Source organism: Ornithodoros turicata, chromosome 4, assembly GCF_037126465.1.
Source record: "Ornithodoros turicata isolate Travis chromosome 4, ASM3712646v1, whole genome shotgun sequence".
NCBI lineage: Eukaryota > Metazoa > Arthropoda > Arachnida > Ixodida > Argasidae > Ornithodoros > Ornithodoros turicata.
Window position 1 is genome coordinate 13,311,285 of NC_088204.1, and position 13,395 is coordinate 13,324,679.

Consider the following 13,395-nt stretch of genomic DNA (forward strand, 5'->3'; position numbering starts at 1 on the left):
CATCATAATTCATAATCACGACAAACCCCAAGGGGGCACAAAAATTGCACCACCGATTCCTCAGTGGTGCGAAAATGTGTTGCACATTGTTAGCAGAGCCGACCTCACTGATAGATCCTTGGAACGGCGATGCTCCCAATGATAAAGACGGTTGAGAGGACGTTGCTGCCAAGTTTTTCATAAGGAAGCGGCACATCTCAAATGTAACAGTAAGCGAAATCCTTCTTTGCGACTTCTATATAACACTTGCAACTATGTGCAAGATTGTTCATAGCGTTTGTTTTCGTTAGGTTTGGTGCTTACGTTTTCATTTTAAGTAATCTTATTATTTGTATACTTAACCCGAAAAAAACGTATTCGCTATCAGTATTTGCGAGTGACATTTTGGTGTTCAAATTTTTAAGATTAAGAATTCATTCCGGATGAATCGTGACAGTGTTCTTATAAAGTATTTTTTGAAAAAGTAAACTATGCACCGGTGGTTTGTGAGATATGAATATAATACAAATATACCATTAGTACGAATGCTAAAAGGAGGATCATTATTATCGCCATCATCTAACATGGCGGCTTGCAGTGTTCGTTTGGTTTGTTTGTGGTACATAGTTTCTGCAGTCTTTCTCAGTTCTGTGCTCGCTTCTGTTTGATGTGGCCTCTGCTATAAGTTTCTCGGTAGTGGTTCTTGCTTTCGTTCGCAGGTGCATTTTTAACTTTGCGTTACAAAGATACAAGGAATCCCGCGGCGGTACCTCGCTGTCCACTCCGGTCGGTGTGCCTGTTCAACTCATTCGTCTGCCCAATAACACAGAAAAAAACTCACTGAGAGAAGTTTTTTTTTTTTTAGTGCCCAGCTGAATGCGATGGCGCTTACAGAGAAAGAACTGGGAGCCTTGCTGTCGTGAGTACTATGCAGCGAATGTTCGTGCAATAGTCTTGAGCTACTGTAACGTGAGAGATGCTCAGCTGAGAAGTTTGTTGCAGAATCATTCAGGAAGCAAACTTGGAGAAACAGACTTTCGAGTCTTTAGGCCAAACACTGCATCAAAGTTTTACGAAGCAAGATCATTTTAGAGTCAGCTGTGCGCTGGTAAGTAACGCATGTAGAAGATACAAAGAAAGGTGTTTCGAGCTCTGTGCAAAGGCCACCACGGTCACAGGAGCTCTGAAACCGCCGCAGAAGGCGCAGCAGCGTTATCGACACCAGATCGACACGTAACTCTGTTATCCACTGTATCAGTTGTAGCACTGTTTGTCAGTTTGGATATGCAGGAAGTAAAGAAAGTGTCGCATTATTTCTGCATATACATTTGTACCTTGTAAGCATAGACGATTGGAACCCCCCAGTCATTATCATTAAAATAAAGTTGTTGTCCATACGCGTGCGATCGCAGTAGCATCACCTAACATGCATTCTTATATTTGCCTCTATCACCGTCGTTAAAGCCGCGTAACCATTTGTTGTGCTTATTGATGCGAAGAATCTTATTAAAAACTAGAAATTAATAAGCACAACTGGTATTTCTATTGGACATTCTATACAGGTGATGTTTTTGGCCTGTTTAGGTGCTCCTTCTGCAGCAGTCGGATCTGATTGGTGGAAAATGTCAGAGGGTAGCTGCGTTGTATCTTTTGTACGAGATGTACAGGACGGAGTCAGTTCACATGAATCCGTTCATCAATGTCTTCGTACACCTCTTAGTAAGTTATTTTACTGAGTTAAGGTCCTTCCTTGGCATTGTACTCATTTCCTTTCCCTCCTAGAACCCCATGGAAGAAACATCCGGGAAGAAACTGGAATTTGCTCACATCATTCCCAAACTTACGGTCCAAGAAAAATACTTCATATCTCAACTTCTCACGGTTCCTGCAAAAGATGTAATATATATATTTTTGTGTATTGTCATATATTTCATGCTTATGCTGACATTTCGTGTGTATTGTCAAGCACTCTGCTTGCATCTTTTCCCTCTGCGGTTGTTCTCACATGTGGTTTATCATCTCAGTTGTTCACAAAGACTCCGCTTCAGATCATGAACTTGGACGAAAATAATATCCAGGTGAGTATCTTGTGCTATCTCGCAGGATGTACATGCTCAACAGTCAACACTTTTATTGGAGCACACCACCCTTTCTTGAAATAGATATCTGACACGGCTGGCATTCAAGTATCATTTGCCGAGCAGCAGTCAGAGATGCCCCAGTCTAGCAAATCCGGAATTCCACTGGTGATCGGAGACCCTGACTTAAAGCCTTACAGGTAAATAGCAGACGCACTTCTCTTCTGGTTAGGACCTAGTAGTGGACCTATAGTAGGCTCTTGGATGAGCTCTGTATTTCTGGAAGTTTTATATTTTAATACCATATTCAATTTTCCAGTATCTTCAGCGAGACACCAAATCCTACAAAGACAATAGAACAGCTCTTATCTGGAGACAATCCACCTGTGGATGGAGTGTTCAAGCCAGAATTCCTAAGGCTGGTCTCTCCCCTTCATGCTTGCGAGGATGAGGTAAGTCGCCCTGCTACAGAGGAACTATGTCAACAAGAATGTTAGTCCACATACAGGGTTACCACCCAATGTGTCACAAAAATATATATTTAAAAATCTGCTTGTCCGCAAATTATGTGGTCAACGGTGTTCATCTTCACCAAGCCTTTGCCATGACTTACGAGCACTTTGATCAATTTTTAGTCACAATAAATTGTGAATTTTCTGAATTGAACTCCGAAAAAAGCCAAGTCCGGCTAATGTTCTTTGTTTTGTTTTACGTTATTGTTATTGCCGGAAAAGGAAAACGCACCTCGGATTTACCCCACTCCAGTACGAGATACATTCCCTACTACAATGGTAACAGCTTAAAAAATATATAAAAAAGCGAAAGGACGTAATTTCTAGGCACGCAAAGTTGTCAGCCACGTTCAGTTCTCCACAAAAAGACATGGGCCGATTGAGAGGAAAGTTTTGATTTCTGATCAAGTTATAAGTAGCTCTTTCGGTGTTTATATTTTCTGGGATATTACGAGATAAAGCGAAGAATCTCCGCCCTATCTCGTATCACTCTTAAGATAATGGCATAGATAACTTCTCTTTATCCTGTTATGCCCTGAGAAGTTATGCTGTTATGTCATTATCTTATAAACCAATTCGATTTTGTACGAAGTCGAGCCCGTTTGTAACGATATTGACAGGAACGCGAAACCTGATCGTTATATCAGAGTATCGTTAAAAACGAGCTTTCGAGAAATTGCCGCTCGGGTTCGCGTAAACGAAGTAGACCGCCACAAGTAGAACGCCGCTGAACATGCGCGTTTATTGTGAGCGCAGAAGCATTTTATCTAGCTCTCCATTGACACAGCTGTGTGCCGAAAGCTTTTGATAACATAACAGCCGATATCGCGTGAGGCGCCGCACCTTTTAAGATCGACGACCTCGTCCATTGCTCGTTATCTGATGCTGTAGTCGTCATCATTCTCACGATCGGGACTGCGTGGTTCATCAGAATGCTCCTCCGCCACGGGTAATCCGTCGACGCGTGTTTGGATGGCGGCACGGAACTGTCTGCCAATACACGTTTTCGAAGCAGCGGTACTTCACAACGCGGTTTTGCGCCAGTACGAAACCCGTAGGGCGCACGCAACTTCGGGTCGAGCCGCGCGTCTTTCCTGGTCAAAAAGCCTCCTGGAACCGCGGACGCCATCGAAGCGAGCACGCAGTAAAACAAGAAAAAAAAAAGGCTTGAAGACGAGAGAACGATGTGGAGAGGAACAACGTTCTACTTCGTACGAGCCCCTTCCGCCCTTTCGAAGTCGCATGTCTTGCAACGCACGTATCTAATCCCCGGCAGTCATGCGCGGATAAACGCACTCGTTCTCACTTTAGCGCGCACGGAGGCGAAGGCTCGTGAAAATGCCCATGTAATTTGTTTTCAGTGAAATGGTGCAATTTTGCATTGTATTTTTCGCTCGTTCTACCAGCCGCCGGGAGAATTCCGATCGCTATATGCGAGCAAGCGCTTTCGCGGCGATCGTTATATAGTTCATGAGAGAATTGGTAGATCCCTGGACCGGAAATCCAGGAGATGTGGGTTCGAGCCGTACAGCTGGCTAACCTTTTCTGTGACTTCGATGTTTTGTTTACATGTAATTCAATGGGAGAACTGACGGGAACCAGCAATTCGATCGCAATATGGGAGTTATCGTTCTATCGAAGATCGTAATAAACGGGCTCGACTACTGTAATTTAGTTTGGCATTCATTTTTGCTGTGTTTCGGGGGGGGGGGGGGGGGTGCGGTCTTAGCCCTTTGTTGCCCATGGGAAGTGGGACGACACTTTCGACGCGTTGCATATATTTTTCTAGGCATCAGGCCCACAGAAACAAGAAACGAAAAAAAAAAGTTTGGTGTAAAATTGCTAGAAATGTGTTTTTTATTGGTGCCATATATGTTGCAACCAGGAACGGAGCGGCCCGCTTACAGTGCGATAAAACTATGCGCGATGAAATTTTTCGAAGCAGTTCAGTTCGCCTTCATCCACGCACAAATAAACGGCACATTTTTTGCAGAGGTTTGCAGAGGTGCAAATGCAAAACCTACTATTTTAGCGAATGATTTCACGTCGAGTACATGGAACGGGCTTTCAAGCGCGGCGACCTTGGCCCCCGCTGAGAAGGCGGCGAACGTGCAATACCTGGGTGCCACAAACGTGTATGCGGAACACAACTCGTGCAATACCCCACAAGATTTGGTCGCACAAAGGTGATATTTTACACTAGGTATCTTCGATCATTCTAAAAAAAGGGCATTGCATTCAGAAGTTACAGATTACAGCCAAACGCAAGTAATAATGCAAAATATGAAACGCTTACCGGTTTTGGCGCGCAGCCGTGGAAGCCATGTTTAAAACTCCCGGGCGGCTTGGCGCGCGGGCAAGTAGCGACATCCCACGCGGGAGGAAGAAAGTGTGGCGGCCCGTGTGTGATGACGAAGACGTGCCTCTGCTGCCACGCGCTACGGCGCTGGCACGGCAGTTCTACCGGCACCGTCCTAGTGTGAGGCCACGTCCATCTGCCCGCTGGGACATTCCATCATCGCCGGTCAGGACTCATGTAGGGGAACACCACCTCCTCTACAAAAGCTTAGATATCCACGGCTGTGGCTGCTAGGATTTTGGGGTTCCTGTGCTGATTGTCTCTCCGAAAAATGAATTTAGAAAATTTAGAAAACATCCACAATAAGTAGCCTTGGGCAACAAAGGGTTAAAAATTACAAACACCGGAAACCCGAGTTATAAGATCACGTCCTGTGTTTGTAGCCGGTGTGGCTGACTCCCATAGACCCTGACGAGCACCTGGTCGCGTGGGATCCGACCATGTGTCAGGGAGACAGTGCTGGAGCCGAGGCTAAGCGTCTCATGGCGAAAGCATTCAAGGGAACCCTCACACAAGCGCAACAGCAACAGCTTCTTGGAGAGTTGGCACGCGACCCAAAGCTTGTGTACCACATAGGGCTCACACCCGCCAGGGTAAATACCAGAGTTCCCAAATGTTGGAATTTTGTCAGTGTGAATTTGCTATTTTTAACTGCAGGTGATCTTTTTGTAGTTGCCAGACTTGGTGGAAAATAATCCGCTGATAGCGATCGAGGTTCTTCTGAAGCTCATGCAGTCCAACCAGATAACAGAGTGGGTTCTTTGCACAAACTATGTCTCTATGAACAAGATTCTTTGTAGGGTTGCAACATCGATGGTTCCAGGGTGGATGCAGGATTTTTTCTGGGCAGGCGTCCAGCCATTGATAGCATGCTAGATACGCGATCTAGGGTCAATTAGACACTATGTGAAGACAGAAATTGGGGAGGGGGTCAGGACATCCCCCCCCTCCCCACTCTAGATCCGTCCCTGAATTGTTCTGCAGGTTTTGAACATGTTCTGTGATGCCAGCATTCTTTTATCTTACGGGTAGATAACGCACGTCCTGGTAGAGTCGCTGTCCCAAGCAGCAAAATGTACTGAAAGTCGAGTGCAATAGGGGTGGACGGGTAGGTGTCAGGCCTTGAACAGACCCGTGAAACTGAAGAACATTGATAAGACACATACCGTCCACCCCTATTGCACTCGACTTTCAGTACATTGTGCTGCTTGGGGTATTTATTTTAGATACAAATTTATCTATGTTTTGCTAGCTGAGGGTGAATCATATGTTTTGCCTGCACCAACGATAAGCATACACTGTAATGTCCCCGTGCCATACGATGGGTCTAGCAGCGAACTGTAGTAGTATGCAGCTTGTTGGAGAGACTTCGAGTGGATAAGTAACAACAACTTTATTGTGAGAGGATGAGTTTTCATCACCAGGGGCGATACTCTATCCCATTGGCGGTAAGAGTCTCTAAGAGATACTCTACCCCATTGGTGGTAAGGCTATTGAGTGGATAGGAGTCTTGCATACAGCACCTCACTCGTACTTCAAGACACGATTATTCCCCGCCGAATTTCGCAGCTTTAACTTCAGCCTCATGCTGGAAAGGTAGCTGCTCACAATATCTAATTCACAAAGTATGTGATTCTTTGGCTGTATCTTGTGGTGCTGTTTACAAGGACACGTGTTTCTTTGAGGGCCCTTTGGTTTCTCTTTGTGCCATGAAGAAAATTATAGGGTTTTGTGAATTGGCTTGTTGAGCGTACAATTCAGCTTGAAAGTTCCTGCATGCACGCAAGTTTTGACAGATTTGTCGGTAATGTTATGATACCTCTGCATGCTTTTCAGATACTTCTCTGTGTTGGTGAATATGGAAATGTCACTTCACTCAATGGAAGTCGTTAACCGACTGACCACAGTAAGTTCATAGAAGGGCACTGTTTTGTGTTATGTGTATGCCGAGTTCCTGCATTGTGAAACCCTGCGTATAACGACTGCGTTGGGCTTACGGTGTGTTCCATTAATGTTGATTTAGCGAAGCCAAATAGCATTTATAATGATTGTCTGATTGAACGATCGTAATTTGCGGCGACATTGTTAAATATACTGCGGCATTCTGCTGATTGTGCCGTTGCGCTGCCGTTAACGTCATTTCTGCTGGCAACTTTGTGACATATCATTTATAACGATAGTAACTTGCGGCGACATCGTTATAATAAAGGCCCCTGGTTTTCTGCTGCGGCAAATTCAAAATTCTGCGGCACGGACTTGAAAATTCCTCGATTTTCTGTGGCAAGCAGCGAACGGCTGCTTGAAATGGGAAACACTTTATTTTCTTGGATAATGTGGGAACAAAATATTTTATAAAATTACAGATTGAAAGCACTGTTGTGGCTATTACATACATGATATCTTGTGTTCTCTGACAAAGACAAGTGTCTGTCACCTGCAGTCATTTTATACCTGCTGAAAGGTATTTCAGCATTTACAGTGTTTATAGGAACTTTATAGGAAGATTATAGGAAGGAGCTTACAATACATGCCCTATGGGAGTTACAGGACACCCTTTTTGTTTCTCGGCTGTAGGCATTATTGAACAATGTATGCATTATTGAAACAATAAAACAATAACAATGGTCTATAAAGGCAAACTCCCAGACAACAAATCAAAATCCCCCACTGCCACCGCTAAACTGCACACAGGAAGGACGACGACGCTTCCTCAGGCAATAAACTTGGGCTAACGTTATCGTAGGCTAAACTAAAATCTGTCTGTGCTGGTCCTGCAGCATGGGCAGTTTTGTAAAGCACGCTTTGCGTCATGCAGGGAAGCTTCAGGTGAAGCCCACTTTCGGGAGGTGTGTTCGTATTCGGCGAATAGTCGGATATTCGGAAATACGAATATTAGGTATTCGATTCGCGAATGAAATACTTCGAGTGATCGATATTTGATTCGAATTCGAGCACTCGAATATCGAATATAAAATATCTGCACACCCCTAAAAATAAGGGATTCCGTGAAATTCCGTGTCAAACGAAGGATTCCGCGATGAATTCTAAATTCCGCGATATGTCACGGAAAACACGGGGCCTTAGTTATAATCTAGTGCGGCATTCTACTAGTGTATTCTATATCTATCTATATCTATCTATAGTGTATCTATTCGGCTAGTGTTGTGCCATTGTACTCATGTTAACGTCATTCTACTGTCGATTCCGCGAGGCATTATGTATAAATCCGATATAAACGGTCGTAATTTGCGGCGACGTCGTTATAGTCTGCAACAGCATTCTCCTCGTTGTGCCGTTGCGCTGCCGTTAACGTCATTTCTGCTGTCAACTTCGTGAGATATCATTTATAACGATAGTCTGATATAACGTCGTAATTTCCGACGACATCGTTATAATCTACTGCGGCATTCTACGTGTTGTGCCATTGTGCTCCTGTTAACGTAATTTCTACTGTCGATTCCGCGAGGTATTATGTATAACGATAGTCCGATATACATGGTCGTAATTTGCGGCCACGTCGTTATAGTCTTCTACAGCATTCTAATTGTTCTGCCGTTGGGCTCCGTTAACGGCATTTATACTGTCGTCTTCGCGAGGTATTGTTTGTAACGATAGTCAGAGAAAAAGATCGTAACTTGCGGCGACCTCGTTCTAATCCGCGACGGCATTCTATACCGATTGTGCCGTTGCGCTCCTGTTAACGTAATTTCTGCTGCCGAATTCGCAAGGTATTAGTGAGTTTTAGTGCGTCACCACTTCTGACACCAATTGTTACAAGCTCGCAGGGACGGTTCGAAGTCCGTTCTGTCCAAGCCCGTCAGACCCAATTCTCCTTGCACCAGCGCACGTTTCCATGCCCGGCCCAATAGCCTCCTCTTTATCCACCGCAGCAGTACGTTATCGCCTTTGCGTACGTAAGGAATAGCGTGGTGTTTCTGCGCACTGCGCGATGCTCTCTTTATGTTTTGTGCGTGCGCAGAGCCGCCAACATCATCTTTTACGTATGCAATGGCGATAGCGTGCGATGCACTAAAACTCTCTATTATTTATAACGATAATCCGATATAACGATATTATTTTGCGGCGATATCGTTTATCTGGGCATCCTACGTTTTGTGCCATTGCTCTCTTGTAAACGTCATTTCTATTGTAGACTTCGCCCGGTATTAGTGAGTTTTAGTATACCGTTGATAAAGTTATCGTCGCTATCGGAACCAATCGCACTCGTGCGTGACTCAGAATCTTATCCACTGATGGGTTCCGGTTGATACGGTGAGACGGTAGCCACGTTATCAACGGTCTGCTAACAGTCTCTACTATCCACAACAATAGGAACGATCGTAATTTGCGACGACATCGTGATAATCTTCTGCGGCATACTACGTATTTTTCCATTGCGCTCCTATTTACGTCATTTCTACTGTCGGTTTCGCGAGGTATTATTTATAACGGCAGCCTGATGTAGCGATTGTAATTTTTGGCAACGTCGTTATAATCTGGGACGGCATTCCAATTGTTGTTCCGTTGGGCTCCCGTTGGCGTCCTTTCTACCGTCGGCTTCGCGAGGTATTATTTATAACGATAGTCCGCTATAACGATCGTAATTTGCTCTATATCGTTATAATATGCTACGGTACTCCCCACTCATCATAATTTAAATAAACTTGTTTTACTACGGCATTCAACGTGCTCTGCCATTGCGCTCCAATCAACATCATTTCTCCTGTAGACTTCGCGAGATATTATTTATGACCACTGTTCGATATAACGGTCATAATTTGCTACGACATCGTTATAATCTACTACAGCATTCTACTTGTGCCGTTGCGCACCTCTAAATGTTATTTCTACTGTCGGTTTCGTGATTCTTTACTTTTATCGATGATCGGATGTAACGGTCGTAATTTGCGTCACCGTTGACATCGTTATAAACGACTCGGCTATATTCCGTGGTTTTCTGCATAAGGTGTAAAAAAAAATTCTGACTGAGGTATTAAATGCAGTTTTGCCTCTTTGTGTATTGGTATCATATCTTGTACTGCATAACAAGATGTGATAGCCATGTGATTGTCTCTGCAGGCAGTTGACCTTCCAACAGAGTTTGTTCACCTGTACATCTCCAACTGCATATCAACGTGCGAGACCATCAAGGACCGCTACATGCAGAACCGCTTGGTGCGCCTCGTGTGCGTTTTTCTGCAGTCTCTCATAAGAAACAAGATCATTAATGTACAGGTAGGCAACAAACAAAGAGCAAAGCGTTACGGAGCAGTTTTGAAAGCTTGACACTTTCGAAAGGGACACAGTGTTTCTTAGCCTTTTGTTTGCGGGATTTATGTTCTTTGAAAATAATGAAGGGGAGGTGCAAGAATCGGATTTTAGCGGGGTTATCCCTAAAACACGAATCTCCCACGAAGTATTTCCCACCATTAATCCCATTTAGCCCTGTTTTACGGTTAACATTACTTGTGTATATCCAGATTATCCCCTAAATGTCGATGTGGAGTAGAAATGACTGAAAGTACAACTTTTGTTTAACGTTAACTAAAGGTTAAGGGTGCGTTATTTATGAGATTAAAAAGAATGGGAATTTGAAGCATACCAGTGACTTTTGCCCACTTTAAAGTGAAGCCCAATATTCATTCCCAGAATTGGGGTGAAAAATTGAACTTCCAAGATATCATGCGAAAGCGGTATGAATATCGATACGCTTACTGAGAAAGTGTACTTTTTCATTGAACCGAACGAGACAAGACAATAGTGCTGACGCTAAAATTTGTCTTTGCAGGACCTCTTCATAGAAGTGCAGGCGTTCTGCATAGAATTCAGCAGAATCCGCGAAGCTGCAGCTCTCTTCAGGCTGCTCAAGCAATTAGACACTGCTGAGCAGAGTCCAATGTCACCGACGCAGTCAAACAACAAGTGAATATGATCCTTCCATGGGATGATCCATTCGTGGGAAGTGTCCACAATCGTGCTGTAGCCTTTGGTCTAATGGCCTAATTGCGTTTTTGTAAATAGAAGTTTTGAGACGTGTGTGTATAGTATTATTTCGAGTTGCACATTTGTGAAAGTCCGAACAACAGAGACAGTCGTCCCGTACGGGCTGCCATTCGCTTGTCGGATAGCGTTGCTCGTTTTCCGCTCTCAAAGTTTTCACGGTGTGCATCTAAACACCGCGCTGCCATCGCAGTAGCAACTCTTTGATGCCTTTGATATATAGAAAGAAGTAGGCTGCTGTCGTAACCACTGCAGGACGTTTTTCTGGAGGGCTTCATCTGTCCAGAACGTCTTCCCTCCAAGGTGCACAAATGGTAGTCGCTTGGGGCTAAATCTGGGCTGTAAGGAGCATGGGGCAAAACCTCCCAGCGCATTTCGGGCAGGGTTGCTACCATCAAATTTGCCGTGTGAGGCCGGGCATTGTCATGAAGAAGAATGACCCTTCCGGACAACATCCCAGGCTTTTTCTTGCGAATTGCGTTTTGCACACAGCCGTTATCAACGTGGAGCGGTACTGGGCATTTAATCGTGACCCCTTGCTCCAAGAAGTCCGCATGGATGACACTCCGCACGTCCCAGAAGACCAGAGCCGTTCCGATGAATGGGGGGGGGGGGGGGGGGAGGTCAGCCGCCTCGGGCGCCAGAGAGGGCGTCGAATGGCAGGCCCTGGCAGGTTGCTTGGATAGTATAAAGCGGGAATGAAGTGAATTTGAATTTACGATCTCCGCAGTGCAAAAGAGCGTTTTCTTTTCTTTATTTACGGAGCTTCTGACGGCAGTGAGGGACGGGGTGCTTAACGTTTACCCTGCCCCGTGCGCAAACTGGCCTCGGGACGGCTCTGCAGTAGACAGTTCTTATGGACTTCCCAGAAGACGGCTGCTGGGGAGTCCATAAGAACGCTCTTCTGGGGCGTGCGGGGTGTAATCCATGTGGACGTATCTGAGCAAGGGGTCGCGCGTCTTGGGTTGCGGGGAAGCCTTATGTCGCCATTTCATGCTGCTGCTTTTTGTCTCTGCGGTGAAATGATGCATACAGGTTCACATGTGATGATTGGTTGCAAAAATTCGTCCCCCTCGGGATCGAAACTGGTTCAGCAGCTTATCAGAGACTGCCGTGCGCGCTCCCTTCTGGTCACAAGTGAGGTGTCGGGTGAACCCATCTTGCACAGACTTCGGAACAGTAAGTGCTCATGAATGATATTATATTCGCACTGCTGACAGTATAATATTACGCTGGGCTGCAATGTCCCGAGCTGGTTCTCGCCGGTTCTTGACGCTGGCTTGCTCAACGCCTGCTATGTTCACTGGCGTCACTGCAGTCGGACGAACGTGTTCACGTGGTTCATTCATCACCATATCCCGTCCTTGGCCAAACTGTATGCACCATTCGTATGCTCTTCCCCTTGGCATCGTTTGTTACCTATACTGTGCCTGAAATATTTGCAAAATCTCAGCTGGTTTGACGTTCGCCTTCACAAGGCGCTTGATTATGCATCGCTGTACCACAGCTACCGACGCCATTATAGCTCCCACTGCTGCACGCGCCGCTGACCCGAGAAGGATTGCACTACGCCCTCCGAAAGTTTTATTTCGTTACATTTACTGAATGATTTTTCTCAAACAAAAGTCTCAGTCAACCCTGAACGACCCTTTCAGTTTCGGAATCGATCGGGACGGATGCGACAGTCCCTTTAAAAGAAAACCGCGGGCTGCGTTCCAGAACGAACTACTCTCCGCGTTCCAAAACCTACTCGATGACGTCACGACCTCCGTTCCAAAAGCGGGTCGCCTACACGAGAGTATAGCTATCCGAGATCGACTTGCTCTACTTGGTCTACCAACGCCACCTACATATAGAAGGCCTGCTTATTGCCTCCTCTCCCTCCTTGACTACGTGAACATATAAAGTCAGAATTCGTCTACTACTGCGTGTCGCCGCGTTCTGCGTTCTCTCAAGAACTCGCAAAGTTTTGTAGCTAACTTGGAACCTGTAAACCTGAATCTGTAGAGAAATAGTGCAACACGCTTTCCAGAAAATCAGTCTCGAGAAAGATATGGGACCGTTTTGCGTTATATTTGAATGATTTCCCATTCAGAACGCGGGGACGTTCAATCACTGCTCGCAGACGATGGTGATTCGTCTCCATGGCTACGACCGCTGAAAGCACGTTCGTGATTGGCTACCGCCGTTGAAAACACGATCCTGATTGGCTGACTCTTAGTTGTTACTTCACGTCGTCGAGGCTTTCTCTATCTAGGTTGTGTTGGCTCTACTCCCTAGCAGACGGGGCCCGGTTATAACTAAGAGTAGTGACGTCAGAGCTGTCGTCTGCATAGAAGTCTGTGGTCGTCTGCTTTTGCTGCTGCTCGTCTCGGCTACATCATAGAAGACGCAGGAAAGTTCCAATGCGGATTATGCGACCTGATGTTTTCTTTAGAGCAGCATGCGCGGAACCATACACAAAACA

General features: G+C 45.3%; 1 protein-coding gene across 2 annotated transcripts; it reads left to right on the plus strand.

Annotated features, from left to right (window-relative positions):
• The first annotated feature begins 564 nt into the window (after positions 1-564).
• Positions 565-10,964, plus strand: LOC135392726 (CCR4-NOT transcription complex subunit 11-like). Of its 2 annotated transcripts, XM_064623446.1 has the most exons (13): positions 565-765; positions 845-898; positions 982-1,087; positions 1,564-1,698; positions 1,762-1,875; positions 2,004-2,057; positions 2,142-2,257; positions 2,377-2,509; positions 5,312-5,521; positions 5,601-5,680; positions 6,765-6,834; positions 10,008-10,163; positions 10,717-10,964. In XM_064623446.1, exons 2-13 carry the CDS (start codon positions 861-863, stop codon positions 10,852-10,854), a joined length of 1,350 nt encoding a protein of 449 aa, XP_064479516.1. In that variant the 5' UTR covers positions 565-765; positions 845-860; the 3' UTR covers positions 10,855-10,964. The 2 variants fall into 2 exon arrangements, with proteins under 2 accessions (XP_064479516.1, XP_064479517.1); XM_064623447.1 differs by having other exon boundaries at positions 565-898.
• Positions 10,965-13,395: the final 2,431 nt, after the last annotated feature.